The sequence below is a fragment of the Phoca vitulina genome, unplaced genomic scaffold, assembly GCF_004348235.1.
Source record: "Phoca vitulina isolate PV1807 unplaced genomic scaffold, GSC_HSeal_1.0 scaffold45, whole genome shotgun sequence".
NCBI classification, from domain to species: domain Eukaryota; kingdom Metazoa; phylum Chordata; class Mammalia; order Carnivora; family Phocidae; genus Phoca; species Phoca vitulina.
The window spans coordinates 947,096-961,905 of NW_022589748.1; the positions used below are offsets into that span (position 1 = coordinate 947,096).

The 14,810-nt window shown below is 46.9% G+C and overlaps 1 protein-coding gene across 1 annotated transcript; it reads left to right on the forward strand.

Moving 5' to 3' along the window:
• LOC116648602 (mucin-17-like) lies at window positions 1–13,782 on the forward strand. The gene is made up of 13 exons (XM_032430675.1): window positions 1–9; window positions 1,091–1,143; window positions 1,741–1,839; window positions 4,832–4,968; window positions 5,466–5,596; window positions 5,967–6,025; window positions 9,119–9,270; window positions 9,678–9,746; window positions 9,842–10,004; window positions 10,979–11,140; window positions 11,324–11,421; window positions 12,357–12,436; window positions 13,741–13,782. Exons 1-13 carry the CDS (start codon window positions 1–3, stop codon window positions 13,780–13,782), a joined length of 1,254 nt encoding a protein of 417 aa, XP_032286566.1.
• Window positions 13,783–14,810: the final 1,028 nt, after the last annotated feature.

Sequence of the window (14,810 nt, forward strand, 5' to 3'; positions counted from 1 at the left end):
ATGATACAGGTGAGGTACAGCATCCCTGGAGGTCTGGGAGGGAGCACCTTCGTGCAAAACGACTGGAACAACCTTCATAGGTCCACAAACCCCTAGATTTTATAGTCCATGACGATGTGGATTCTAGGGCTTTATAAAGATTCTTAAGGTATATGGGAACCAGCCAGGGTCTATGGAAAGGGGTTCAGGCTCATCCCAATTCAAACAGCCTAGAGGAGATGGCAAGAGAGATCAGAATATACCTGCAACAAATATTTCAAGTTCATTCAGACAATGGATTCTGACAACAGATTTTTTCTGACAACACTAACAAGAAAGAATCCACTTAATGTAGCAATTCTTTCCTCCCCCCCACCATTTACCAATCTATTTTAGAGAGACAGAGAGTGCTATGAGCAGGGGGCAGGGAAAGGCAGGAGAGAAAGAGAATCTTAAGCAGACTCTCTGCTGAGCATGAACCTGATGCTGGGGCCAATCTCATGACCTGAGATCATGACCTGAGCCAACACCAGGAGTCAGACAGTTAACAGAATGAGCCACCCCAGGGGCCCCTAAAGTAGCAATTTCTGACACAGACCCCGTGAATTCCTATAGGTCCTAGAAAATTTTAAAAAACACTGACCAAAGTTAAAAACTTGAAAACTTTCATAGGACATGGAGAGGAACAACCAAATTCAACTACGAGTAACAAAACAGTAACAAGATTGAAAGAGACTAGAGAACCTACAGGAATTTCCAGTAACACAATCATCATGGTGGACAATAAGAAACACAATGACAAAACTCAAACACCTGAAGACAGGGGAACAAGTGTACACCTTTCTAGAGGCCCCAAAACACGAAGACACGCCGTCAGCATTAGCATAACGGGATCGACTTCCACAGGAACTACTTCCAAACCAACTACCACTGCCAATTGCACAACGGGACAGACTTCCAAGGGAACTACTTGTACTCGAACCCCCACTGCCACTAGCACCACGGGACGGACTTGCACAGGAAGTACCTCAACTCCAACTCCCACTGCCACTAGCACAACGGGACAGACTTCTACAGGACCTACTTCCACTCCAACCCCCACTGCCACTAGCACAACGGGACAGACATCCACAGGACCTACTTCCACTCCAACCCCCACTGCCAGTAGCACCACGGGACAGACTTCCACAGGACCTACTTCCACTCCAACTCCCACTGCCACTAGCACAACGGGACAGACTTCCACAGGACCTACTTCCACTCCAACCCCCACTGCCACTAGCACCACGGGACAGACTTCCACAGGACCTACTTCCACTCGAACCCCCACTACCAGTAGCAGTACGGGACAGTCTTCCACAGGAACTACTTCTACTACAACTCCCACTGCCAGTAGCACCACGGAACACACTTCCACAGGAAGTACCTCAAGTCCAACTCCCACTGCCACTAGCACCACGGGACAGACTTCCACAGGACTTACTTCCACTCCAACCCCCACTGCCAGTAGCACCACGGGACAGACTTCCACAGGAACTACTTCAACTCCAACTCCCACGGCTAGCAGCACCACGGGACAGTCTTCTACAGGACCCAGTATAACGCAAACTCCCACGGCCAGTAGCACCTTGGTGCAATCTTCCACAGGACCCACTGCTACTCCAAGTCCCATGGCCAGTAGCACCGTGGGACCATCTTCCACGGGAGCCAGTTCCAGTCCCACTCCCACTGCCAGTAGCATCACAGCACATTCTTCCACAGGACCCTCTACCACTCAAACTTCCACCGCCAGGAGCACCCCGGGGCATTCTTCGACACGACCCTCTACCAGTCCAACTTCCACTGCCAGCAGTCCCACCAGTACTACCTCCACCATAGTCCCCAGTGTCTTCACTAGCTCGACTACTGTTACAATAAGAAGCTCCCCGACCCCAACCTCTACTCCTCCTGCAACCACACCACGTAAGAAAGTTCTTGATTTTGCCTTATGCACCTTAAGTATGTTTTCAATCTACTTCCATGTGATTATTAACTTTTTACCCTTAATACTCTTCTTTTTCTCTTTCTTGTTTCCCATGAGATCAAATGTCATCAGTGCTGTCACCCTGTCTCTGACCTCCCCGTCCTGCCCGCTGGTTCTAGAGCGAAGTCCACTCTATCATAAAACACACTTTACCTCTCTTTCCCTGGACCCCTTCAATCCCCAGCAAAATGTCTGCACACTCCATTTCTTCCTTTTGTACTCTGTCAGACTGTTTTATATCCTATAATTTCATGAACTTCATATCTTTCATTTGGATTTCATGTCTTTTTAGTAGTTTTTCTTGTCGATTTTGCTCATGCTTAAGTGCTAAGGGTTTTTTGTTGTTGTTGTTGTTGTTTGTTTTTGTAAGAGTGTGTTGCCAAGAGTACTCACATATGCTACTGGCAACTATCTCTCTGCTACCATTCAATCATTTTGTTTGTTCTTATTTTCTACTCATCCACTATAGAAGCCAAGAAGGTTCACTTTTATCAGCTCTGAGCTCTGCCTCTATGCCCTTGAATGTTTCTGTATCCTTATACTTCCGTGTCTTTTCTCTGTGTTTAGAGCTCACTCAGCTCTCTTTGCTCTGGGTAAGATGGGACCTGCCCCACTCCATACCTACCGTTATAACATACTGTCATTATGTAATACGTAATATACAATATATATTATACAATATACTCTTGTTTTTTAAGATTTTATTTATTTATTTGACAGAGAAAGACACAGCAAGAGAGGGAACACAAGCGGGGCGGAGGGGGTGGGTAGGAGAGGGAGAAGCAAGCTTCCCGCCAAGCAGGGAGCCCGATGTGGGGCTCGATTCCAGGACCCTGGGATCATGACCTGAGCCAAAGGCACACGCTTAATGACTGAGCCACCCAGGTGCCCCTACAATATACTCTTATACTTGTGAGATTTATTATCAGAGCGAGAGAGGATATTTGCCATACATTAAGAAAAACACATTACTTAAAATACTTGAAGACATTTACTGGTTTAGATGTACTATAGATATGCCCAGAGACATATGATCTGTGTCTCCCTGGGGCACTGCCCAATCCTGTCTTGAATTTAAGATGAAGGGAAGTTCTTCAGCATTTGGCTACTGCATTTTCTCACCACTCTGTGAATTCTTTCTCTGGCAAGTTCTTTCCCTGGCCTTTATTTTATGTGGCTTTGTTCTTTAGTTTCTCTCCAATGTGGCATTGTCTTGTTGAGCTCTTTGGTTCTCAGATGGAGGTACTGAGCATCTTCAGAGGGGAGGTCTGGACCTTGTGTCCCTAGGAAGTCCCACAGGTGTCTTGTAGTGAATGCATGACCACCAGGCCTTCAGCTGGTGTTGATCACTTGTCTGAAGGCAGATGGTCTCCCTTCATCTTCCTCTTATTCCCTGTAGGTTGGCTTTCCCTGTAGACCCTTGGGCAACAAGTCACACACCCCAGTAGTTGCTTTTGTTGCTGTGCACAAGCTTGTGCTCAGCACTTAGATCAGGTCTGGACATCTTCAGTAACACACAACAGAGAGAGTGAGAGAGAGGCTGATTTGGATTCATGGATCTTCATTGTGCCCAGGACACCACTCTTGACTCAACTCTTTCATTCTTCCTGAATGTCTTGGACCAAAGGCCTGTAACCAGAAGCTGTGTGATGTGATGGCCATGGGTGTGGTCCACACACTCTGAATCTGGTAGGAGAGGGGTAGACCAGGAGGCAGAGGTGGGGCAGGTCTTCCTAGAGTATGTGCATATCTCATGTGCCTCCTTAGACAAAACACACCTGGAATACTAGTCTGTGCAGGTACAGCTCTTTTCAAGAAAAGCCAAAGGGAGGGACACCTGGGTGGCTCAGTCAGTTAAGCATCTGCCTTCAGCTCAAGTCATGATCCCAGAGTCCTGGTATCAAGTCCTGCGTCAGGCTCCTTGCTCAGCGGTGAACCTGCTTCTCCCTCTGCCTGCTGCTCCCCCTGCTTGTGTTGTCTCTCTCTGGCAAATAAATAAAAAAGGGGGCGCCTGGGTGCCTCAGTTGGTTAAGCATCTGCCTTAGGCTCAGGTCATGATCCCGGGGTCCTGGGATTGAGCCCCACATCAGGCTTTCTGCTCAGTGGGGAGCCTGCTTCTCTCTCTGCCTGCCGTTCCTCCTGCTTGTGCTCTCTCTCTGTCAAATAAATAAATAAAATAAATAAAATCTTAAAAAGAAAAAAAAAGAAAGAAAGAAAACCCAAAGGGAACAGAGCTATCACTTTTCCAGGCAGGTTGTGGGAAGTTACACTCCTCCCTCAAACTCCACATCCCAGAAAATAAAGAGGAATCACGAATAGTCACAATGGCAACAGTTTCCAGTATGAGCTCTTCTGAAGCAGGTTTTGGAGAGACAGTGACATACTCATTCTCAGGCTTGCTGGAATCTAGATTGGTCAAGTTCCTCTAGATATTCCTAGTTTCTGTTTCCTCTTTTCTCTTCCTCAGCCTTGACTGTGTGGTCCCTCACTACTGACAACACTAGGTTTCCCATTCCTTTCTTTTCAGGGCTAAAGTAAATCGTACGGGAATACTCCAAGACCAGGTCAAGTCTGACCTCCACATGGACCTTGGGAAGGTCTCTTAGCCTCTCTCCACCTCACTTGTCCCATCTGTCAAGTGGGGATGACACTAACTGTCCTGCTCACCCCAAGGTCTCGTGAGAGTATCAAATTAGACAGTGCCTATGAAAATGTGGTACAAGTTGTAAAGTGTTGTGCAAATATGTGTGGGTAAAGCAGGGCCTTGTCCCTTTCAGGGACCTGCTTAAATGGAGGGACATGGAACGGGCAGGTCTGTGTTTGCCCCAGCGGCTACCAAGGAGACCGTTGCGAGAACAGCGTCCCGGACTGCAAGAATGACGGCTACTGGGATGGGATCAAGTGTGTGTGCACTAGCCTCTTCCACGGGCCGAAGTGTGAGGATGTGGTCCCCAGCATTGAGATAGGTGAGTAAGACCACAGGGCTCTGCTCTCCCCAACACTGGGCCTCCATTCCTGCCCCTCTGCATGTACAGGAATATGGCCTCTTCTGGGGGCAACCATTTTACTCAATGGTAAGAAAGTTGAAACATTAAAAAATGAATAAAGCAAGAAGGTATGGTTTGGAATAAAACACAAATTTGACACAGAATTTTACCATAAAATACACTTAAGATAAATGAGTGTGTGATGGAGGAGAATACAAAAAGTGTGTGGAATTCTCATAAAGAATGTAGGACCCGTGATCCCCTGGGCTCAATCCCAAAGCCGTGAGGAGTGTGGTGTACTCCCCACCCTCCAGGGGCACTCTGGTGAGACCTGAGTGGGGGTCATAGGTGGTGGGCCCAGGCCACTCCCCTGTCCAGGGAAGAATTGTTGGAGTTGTGGGTCTCCTTGGGAGGGAACTCGGGGCGGGAGGTTGGCTCTGTCCTCAGTAAGTGGTGCTCCTGTCTGACCCCCTCAGAGCCTCCGCCAGAGACTGTCTCTGCCCAGATGGAAATGACTGTGACAGTGACCAGTATGGAGTACACCAAAGAGCTAGAAGACCGGAATTCTGTACAATTCCAGAACTTCAGTGACATATTCACAAAAGAGGTGAGCCTGGGAATGCAAGTCCCCGTGGGCCACTCTGCTTTCCCTAGGGAGGAGTCTCTAGAGGTGAAGAAAGCAGCTGAGGGCTGTTCTCTTGTTAGAGGCTTGTGAGTTTCTCAGCTCATTCCTTTCCTCAGGGCTTGCCAGAGAGCTTGTGGAAAGACAAAGCAAGGTTTCATGAAAGGGGAATGGGGGCCCCATGGGCCGGGCTGGTCTCTGAGGAGGGACCGCTCCATCGGGACAGTGTGGACTCCTGACAGGGAATGGGGGACACAGCAGGTCCACCCTCGGCCTTCCTGAGTTCCTATGGAAAGACCCGGCAGGCTCCAAGTTGGGGCCTGTGGGATGACACTGTGACCTCCTTGCCTTTCAGATGGACATAGTTTATCTCGGAATCCCTGAGTATCAAGGGGTCAACATCACAAGGCTGTCGTAAGTATCTGTGGCCCCTGGGAAGAAAGTCTTTGGAGTGGAAGCAATAGTCGTAATTATAAAGACAACTGTAACTCTGCCTCTATATTAGTTGGCTAAGGCTCTCGTAACAAAATACCCCAGACCGGGTGGCTCAAGCAACAGAAATTTATTTCTCACAGTTCTGGAGGCTGGCAGTCCAAGATCAAGGCATTCAGTGGGTTGGGTTTCTTCTGAGTCTCTCTTTGGCTTGTAGACAACTGCCTTCTTGCTGGGTCCTTACACAGTTTTCCTCTATTCAAGCATATCCTTGGTGTGTCTTTGTGTGACTGAATTTCCTCTTTTTTTTTTTTTAAAGTTCTTATTTATTTATTTTTTTAATAATCTCTACACTCAACATGGGGCTCGAACTCATAACCCTGAGATCAAGAGTCACATGCTTTTCCAACTGAGCCAGCAAGGAGCCCCCCAAATTTCTTCTTATAAGGACACCACTCAGATTGGATTAAGACCCACCCCAACAGGCTCATTTTAACTTAATCGCATCTATAAAGGCCCTATCCCCCAATACAGATGCATTCTGAGGTACTGGGGGTTAGGGCCTCAACACATGAATTTTGGGGGAACACAGTTCAGCCCATAACACCCTCCAACAACTATGGTTTCACATATATTTTCGAATTTTGAAGCTCCTAATCACCCTGTGAGTGAGGCCAGCAGGACTGTTCCCATTGCACAGATGAACAAACAGATACCTAGAGGTAGGCATTGAGTTGCCTGAGGGGTCATTTACGGAGTGGGAGAGCCAAGACTCACACAGAAGTCCTCTTATGCTGGAGACACTGACACACGAGAACACCTGCAGGTCACAGTTTGTGTGATGGACACCCCACTTGTCTTCAGAGATGAAGCCCAATAACTTAACTCGGGAGGAAACCCCAGGGAAAAGTGTCCAAGTCCACAGGTGGCCGGTATTCACTCTCACTCACCTCTCACAGGATTCTGCCCCCACAGAATCTCAGCCCTGTTATCAACCTCGACTTTTTGAAATCCTGAGAATGGTGCTGGCCAATGAGGTTCACAGGAGTTGCCCAGCCTCCCCCAGATCATGAGGGAGCTATCGTTCCCATGGTTTACAGAATCATGATAATTTTCAAGAGGAACTTAGAACCAGTAGGAAGGAAGTTGCACAAAAATCACAGGGAGGGGAAATGTGTCCGTGAGCCTCTGCTTTTCTTCCTCTCTCAATTGTGTTGAACCCAAACCTTCTCTCTCAAACAAGAGAGGCCACCCCAGGTGGGACCATATGGGCTTGCCACGCCCCCTCCCCGTGGTCTGTGAGCACAGCAGGTGCCCCGTGTCTGCTCTTCAGCAGCTCAGCTCCCCTGGAAGAGAAAACCATTTTTCTTTCTGGTCCTAAAACTTCCTCTCTGGGTTTGGCATGTGCTGACCCCATAGAGCTCTCTTTTGCCCCTGGGGATGGGGCAGTCTGTAGGTGCAGACGTCATCCTTCTTCTCTACATGTCTCTCTCTATCTCTCAGGCAAGAGAGGGAGGACAGGCCCTGTGGATCAGGTATTTTTACATTCCTGCTGGGTTTTCTATGTTACCACCTTTGGCCAGATAAGAGGAGACAGCTGGGCTCTGAGGGCTCCAGAGAGGTCTGGGAGTGGGCAGATAGGAAGTGAGAATCATTCACCTCGGAAGTATGGAAGGAAGAATCCTAGGAACCATCTATCTTCATGTTATAGAAGAGGGAACTGAGGCCCCATGGGGCCAACTGCTGGTCCAAGATCAGCCGGCTACTCAGGGCCAGTGTCGGGATTTCCTCCTGTACCTCATAACTCCCACTACACCTGCGTGGCCTTGATAAAGCCGTCTTTCTCCATGGGAGCTTTCAAAACGGGGACTGAGGGCAGTGATGGACTCTGGGAGATGCCAGAACATGTCCTTATTGTGAAAGATGGCCTTGAGCTACAAGATCCTCTGGTCCCCTCTAACTCGTTATTCTACAGGTTATTTGAATTCCACTATTCTATATGTTATATACTATGAGTATAATTATTATCTCATTTAACTCTATTATTCTGTATTATTCTATTCTTTATGTTGTTCAGGAGTATCGCCACACCCTTCCAATCTTCTATTTATGTTTAAGCCTCTGAATATAGTGGTAAGGAGAAAGCAAGGGAAAAAGAGTGCTTTGGGCTTCCATTACTTAGGAATCCTGAATTGTGAGCATGGGAAGTCTGGACTTGTTCCTGTATTTTTAAACCCAGAAAGCTCATTCCTGGGGTGTAAATAATCCCTACACCCACATGAGAGAGAAGTAACTTGCATTCTAGAATAAGAGCTCGTTGACTTCCAGGTATTTCTGATCCTGTTTTGCATACACAGAAGATGTACTGCTTTGGGGATTTGGAGCTAGGGGAGAGAAAAGGAAACAAATGGAAGCTGTTAGCGTGTCTGAAGCCATGCTTTCTTGGTGGCCTTGCCCCTGGCTTCTTCTAGCTCCTAAGCACAGAGTAGGAAGAGACTGTCGGCTAGAATTTTAACCTTTTAGGTGTCAGAGATTCATTTTAGAATTGACACAAGTGTATGTGAGTAGAAAATATGCACATATGAGCTTCAAATCTATGCATGCTCTTAAGAGGCTCACAGACCTTCTGCAGCCCTCCACCTAGCAATTCATGAATCCTGTAAGAGTCTCTGGTGTCCTCCTACCTCTTGAGGACACCTTGCCGGCAGCTGCCCAGTCTCCTGCTGGAATGCATCTGATGACACCTTGAGGATGATCTTCCATGGTCCCATCCCTCTGTCCATCTTTGCCCTTGAGCCTTCCGAGACTTCCACATAGAGCTGCCTAGAACCTAACCTTTGAGACAGTTGTCAGAGGCGCAAGTCATGGTGTGAGTCCTGTGGGGAAGTGACTAGCACTGTGCCTGGAATAAGCCTTCACCCAGGGGACACCGGGTCATCACTTCAACCATCTTACCCCAGCTCTGCCTTCCCATGGGTGCAAAGAGGGCATATCCTGCCTGGGAAAAGGGGTTGTAGAAGTGAGCACCTATTATGACCTGGGAGGATGCTCACTGATATCTTTTTCTCTCCTCAGTGCTGGCAGTATTGTGGTAGAACATGAAGTCCTCCTGAAGACCAACTACACCCCAGAATACAATGAAGTTTTCACTAAGACCATCCAGGAGGTGGTGGAAAAAATCCAGAATGTAACCAAGGAGCAAATAAGCAGAAATAATACCTGCGCAAGTAAATTCCTAGGCTTCTGGGAGGGGCTTGAAGGGGTCCTCAAGGAATCTTTAAGCTTTGTCATCCTTGGGGTGGGGGAGGGGGAAAGGCAGGTGTACACGCAGGCTACATCTTGTGGGGCACCCGTCTACGGGGAAAGTGAGAATAAGCATGGCTTGTTATGCAGAGAAGATTCTTCTGAATGTAATGAATAGTGTGGGACTCTTGGCAAAGGTGCATGTGGGAGAAGACATGGGGAGGGCACAGGGTACTTGGAGGGTCATTATGCTGGAGAGCTAGGCCTGAGGCTGGCATTCCCCATCTGCAGGGATGGGTTTCCCACCACCCCTCATCACAGCCCCTCTCCCCACTCCCCCAACCCTACTAAAGCAATCTGTTTAAGGGGCTCTGTGTGTCTCCATTCACAGCTGTACTGTGTTATAACACGGCGGCCACCAAGATGCAGAACTACACAGTTACTAAATACGACCCTGCAAGTAGGTGACTTGGGGGGGGGGCCTCCAGGGACGGCAGGGGGAGGCAGACTGTGTGCCTGGTTGCCTGGTCACTGCAACTCCTCCATTCCCCACAGAGGAATGCCGGGAGAGGGTTGGGAAAGATTACGCTGCCTACTTCTTCGTGGAGTACAAGGAAAAGAAGCCAATCTGCATCAACCGCTGTATGCCAGGCTTCAACAGCTCCCTGAACTGCAACTTCGGGAAGTGCCGGCTAGAACGCAGTGGCCCTCGGTGCTAGTGAGTGTCCCTCTCCAGCCTGGCTCTGTCCTTCCTCCCCACCCTTCAAGACCCTGCCTAAAGGCCAAGTCACGGAGTAGGTCCTGGCCTCTCTTGAATACAGCCAGCCACAAAGGACCCGTGTAGCCAGAGCCCCGAGGCCAGGTCCAGAACGGGCCTCAATAGCTCTCCTCCCCTCCCCGGGGTTTGTGCAGTTGAGACTAAGGACTGTGCCAAGCTCTGAAGGAGCAGAAGGAAAACCCCAGCTTCAGAAAACTCCCAATCAGATGGGGAGGATAAAGCCTTGCTTCCAGGGGGAGACCATACTGGTGAAATGAGAAGGTGACCCACCCACACGGGGAGGGTGGAAAGCTTGTAAAAGCCCGAGTCCCAGGCTTTGCCTACTGAAATGAAACCAAAGAGAGACCAGGGGGAAGGAGTCACACATATGCAAAGGCCTGAGCAGATGTTCTGGTTCTGGGAAGGTTTTCTGAGCGAGGATTTTGCAGGCTGGTGTGGGGAGGAGAGGAACAGGGCTTAGAAAGAGTGTCTCCAGGGAGGGGAGGGAGCTTCAGAGGCAGAGTGTATGCTGGGGATCGGGGATGGGGATTTGCTTTTCCTGATAGAAAAGGAGAGGCTGAGAACGTGATGGTTAGTATGTGGATAAAAAGGTTGTTGTTGGGGTCTCAAGTTCCTGGGTACAGCCCGGGGCAGCACCAGAGGTGGGCCAACTGCTCTAGATCCTGGGCTGCAAAACCTAAAACTATTGGGCTTAGTACTGGGCCTCTCTTAGGCCCATGCTGTGGAAGCTGGACTTTACCTCTGTCCATCCCCTCAGGGCTCCTCATTCTGCACCCCAGCAATGTCGTCCTCACCCTCTCCTCATTAAGCACCCATGGGGTCAGGGCTGGATCTGAGGCAGGGAGATTGTGGGTGTTGGCTGACCCTGACTCAGAATGCTCCTTCTCTCCATCTGCCCCCTCTGTCCCTCTCAGCTGCCTGACCACGGACACTGACTGGTACAGTGGTGAAACCTGTGAGTTCAGCACCAAGAAGAGCCTGGTGTATGGGCTTGTGGGGGCAGCTGGTGCCATAATGCTACTCATCTTTGTTGTTCTCTTGATGTTCATGCTCCGTTCCAAGAGGGAGTTGAAAAGGTGAGTCACTGCTGCTACCTCTCCCATTTGCCTCCAGCTCCTCTTCCTCCTTTTCTGATCCCTCTGCCCTCAATCATTCATCCTCAGGGTGGACAGTGGGGGAGCGGAAAGGAGGGACATAACCAGTCCCCAAATCCTGGTTCCCTGCTCATCATGGAACCTCTCTGGTGTTTCTGTCAATAGGCAAAAGTCTAGAGTGTCTCAGCTGTATGAGTGGCATGAAGAAGATGGAGGACCAACCCCTGGAACTTTCCAAAACATTGGCTTTGACATCCATGAAGGTATTGGAAGTCCTCAGTGCACTCAAAATGTCTCAAAGTGTGGAGACACACATGGGAGGCACATGGGAGGACTTAAAAGAGCAAAGAGAATAGTATTTTCATCTCTAAAACATTGAGTTCCACATTTGTACCCCTATTTCCACCTCTGGCTCCTGCAAGGCCCTGGATGAGGTTTAAGCATGGGCACAGTATAACTAGACCACTGCGGGGCACGAGTTACTTGATGGTCTAGATGTCTCCAGAACACAAACCTGCCTATGTGGACCTGGATAGGCACTTAGGAGTAGGTGAGCTCACTGATAGGTGATTTATAGCTCAGTCAAGTGATTAACTGCAGATTTTGTCAGGTTAAATGTATGTGTTAAAATTTCTACAAATTGAGTCTTTACATTCCAGAGAAGGGAAGAATGGAACAAGGAAACCATTTTAGTCAATCCACAAAAAAGCAAGAAAGGGGTAACAGATGATAAGGAAAGAGATGACAAATAGGAAGCACAAAATAAGATGGTAGAAAATAGGGTGCCTGGGTGGCTCAGTTGGTTAAGCCTCTGCTTTAGGCTCAGGTCATGATCCAAGGGTCCTGGGATCGAATCCCGCATTGGGCTCCCTGCAGGGAGCCTGCTTCTCCCTCTCCCTCTGTCTCTCTCTCTCTGTCTCTCATGAATAAATAAATAAAATCTTTAAAAAAAATAAAATAATCTACCATAACAACAACAACAAATATAAGTGGATGAAACACTCCAGCTAAAAGAGGGAATTAAAAAAAAAAAAATCTAGCTCTTTTCTGTGAATGAAAGGCAGAGCAAAGAAGAAGGCAAAAGCATGGAAAAGGACAAAAAGGAGATACACTAGCCCTGCAGTGGGTGGGATTATAGGTAGAGATGGGAGCTTGTCTTCCTAACCAGCTGCTTCCATGGGGCTTTCTTCCCTTCCAGATCAAGATGACTCCATCCACTTGGACTCCATTTATAGTAACTTCCAGCCCTCCCTGGACCAAATAGATTCTGAAACACAGGTAAGAAAGGCATGGATGAAGTGCTCACCTCCCCCTGCCCTAAGACCCCATATCCTCTCCTACCATGGTAAGATCTTCAAGAAAGCAAAGTCATGTTTATGGTTGTTAGTCCGGGTGACATCTAGGTCTACATTGCTGGGAAATGAACAATAACTTGGGGTGGCAGCAGGTGGAGGAGAAGGAGCTAAGCAGCAGGGTGGAATCTACCTTCTCTAGATACCTGAGGCTCCAGGTTCAGAGATTTCTTTCCACTTTAAGTATGTCCTTGATGGCCAATTTATTTAGTTTATTTAGTTGTTTTAATTTTCAAACCCACATAAAAGTCAAAATAGTAATGCACTAAATACCCCGCCTAGATCAACAATGTTTAACATGTTGCTATATTTTCATTATATGGCATAGTATGTATATATATGATATACATACCCAACAAATTTTGCTGGACCATTTGGAAGTCAGTTGCAAACATTATGACATTTGATAAAATGATAAAAGTGATAAAACACTTCAGTACACACCCCCAAATACCATTAGCATTCCCAGTAAGTTGATGATAATTCCACAATATCATCCAATATCCATTTTTCCAATGAACCAAAAAACATCTCTTATTACTAGTTTTTTCAAATATGAACAAATTTCACTCACTGACTTTTGTTGTGTCACACTGGTCTTTTTAATCTAGAACTGATTCCTACCTTTTAAATATATTAATTTTTTTTAAGAATCTAGGATGATTGTCTTAAGGAATGCCCCACATTTTAAATATATCTAATTATTTCCTCATGGTGTCCTTTACCTTGTCCCTCAATCCTCTGTACTTCCTATAAACTGGCAGTTAGGTCTAGAGGCTTGATTAGACCCAGCTTAGACATTTTTCTTAAGCATATGTCATGGATAATGCTACTGCATCACCTCAGGAGGTACATAATGTCAGGAGGTCTCACTATGATTGAGGCCAAGATTGGTCACTTGGCAAGAGGTGACCACTCATTGATTGCCACCTTAATTTTATTTCAACTGGATGGATGTTCCAGGGCAGAAGAAATGCTCTCAAAGTATTCACACTTCCGAAGAAGTATGATTGGCTTCATGCACCTTACTCCCTAGGGAAAGCCTTGGGGCAAAGATAAACTCCCTAGCTAGAATGCCTTGAAAGCTACTTAAGTTGCGGGTAAGTGGGGGGAGACAGTTGATTTGTACTAGACTCTAAGCTGAGCACTTTCCCAGTCCCAAGACTCTTATGTTTCCAAATCCCAGGTTCCTTATAAACCTAGCCCTCACCTGGTTCTATCTCTTTCCAGATCAAAATTCAGAGGCCCCAGGTGTTGATGACGTCGATTTAAGGCAGTTTTACATGGAGCTGTGGGCTCTGGGAGTGAGGAGATCTTCCTTTGTCTAAGCCTGATGGAACTTTTCCCCATTGAGAGCATTCATGGAACCGGATGAAAAACAAAACCTGTACCAAGGAGGAAGAGGGGAGAGAGTACAGTGCTGGAAAACTCTCAGATAGAAACACCATGGAAACTCCGATGGGCTTGTTAGGATCTCAGGCGAGGCGCTCCTGTTCATACAGGGAAGTTCTTCCTCCTGCCTGCCTTGTTTCAGCACCAAGGACAGCATCTGAATCACCTATTAACAGTGGCAATCACTTAAACATAGGACTGAACTTTACATTATACAAAACCTCTTGTAAGATTTATTGTAATTCATTTTCATAAAAAAACATGTTTTAAAAGATTCAGCATTTTCTTTGAGTATATAAGTATTATAAGTATTTTTGAAGTTCTAATATTTATCTATCGGTTCTGATTTTTTATTAGTCAATATAATAACATATATTTCTTTTTTTTTCCTGCATCTTTTAAAAAATTTTTTTATTGTTACGTTAATCCCCATACACTACATCATTAGTTTTAGATATAGTGTTCCATGATTCATTGTTTGTGCATAACACCCAGTGCTCCATGCAGAACAATAACATATATTTCTAATAACTAAAAACAATAAAAGCAAATTTATTAAATTTTTCATGGTTCCCAGTCCTTTTTGCAGCTGATACCCTATACTGGTTCCTGTTTCTCACCTGCCAAGCTCTCTCACCTCTTCTCCCTCAGGATGTAGGGTCTGATGAATTTGGCCTCAAGATGAAAAGAAGAAAATCTACAGCCAGAAAGTGTACCATTCTTGATCTTCCCCAGCATCACTTGCTGGCCACTGAAGATGCCATAAAGCAAGACTCACACATACTCCCATGATACTGGGACTCCCAACTGGGAGAGAACCAAGTTCTTCTTCTGGAAATGGGCTTATGTTTCTTTCCATAGATTTGCAGAGATAGAGTCTTGGGTTTTATTTCCAGCTTTCTCATCCA

Excerpts from the sequence above, each read along its gene's own strand:
- LOC116648602 (XM_032430675.1), top strand. Across the intron at positions 1,144-1,740 it reads CACTCCAACCCCCACTGCCA|GACCCTCTACCACTCAAACT; the intron begins GTAGCACCACGG and ends ATTCTTCCACAG. Across the intron at positions 12,437-13,740 it reads AAATAGATTCTGAAACACAG|ATCAAAATTCAGAGGCCCCA; the intron begins GTAAGAAAGGCA and ends ATCTCTTTCCAG.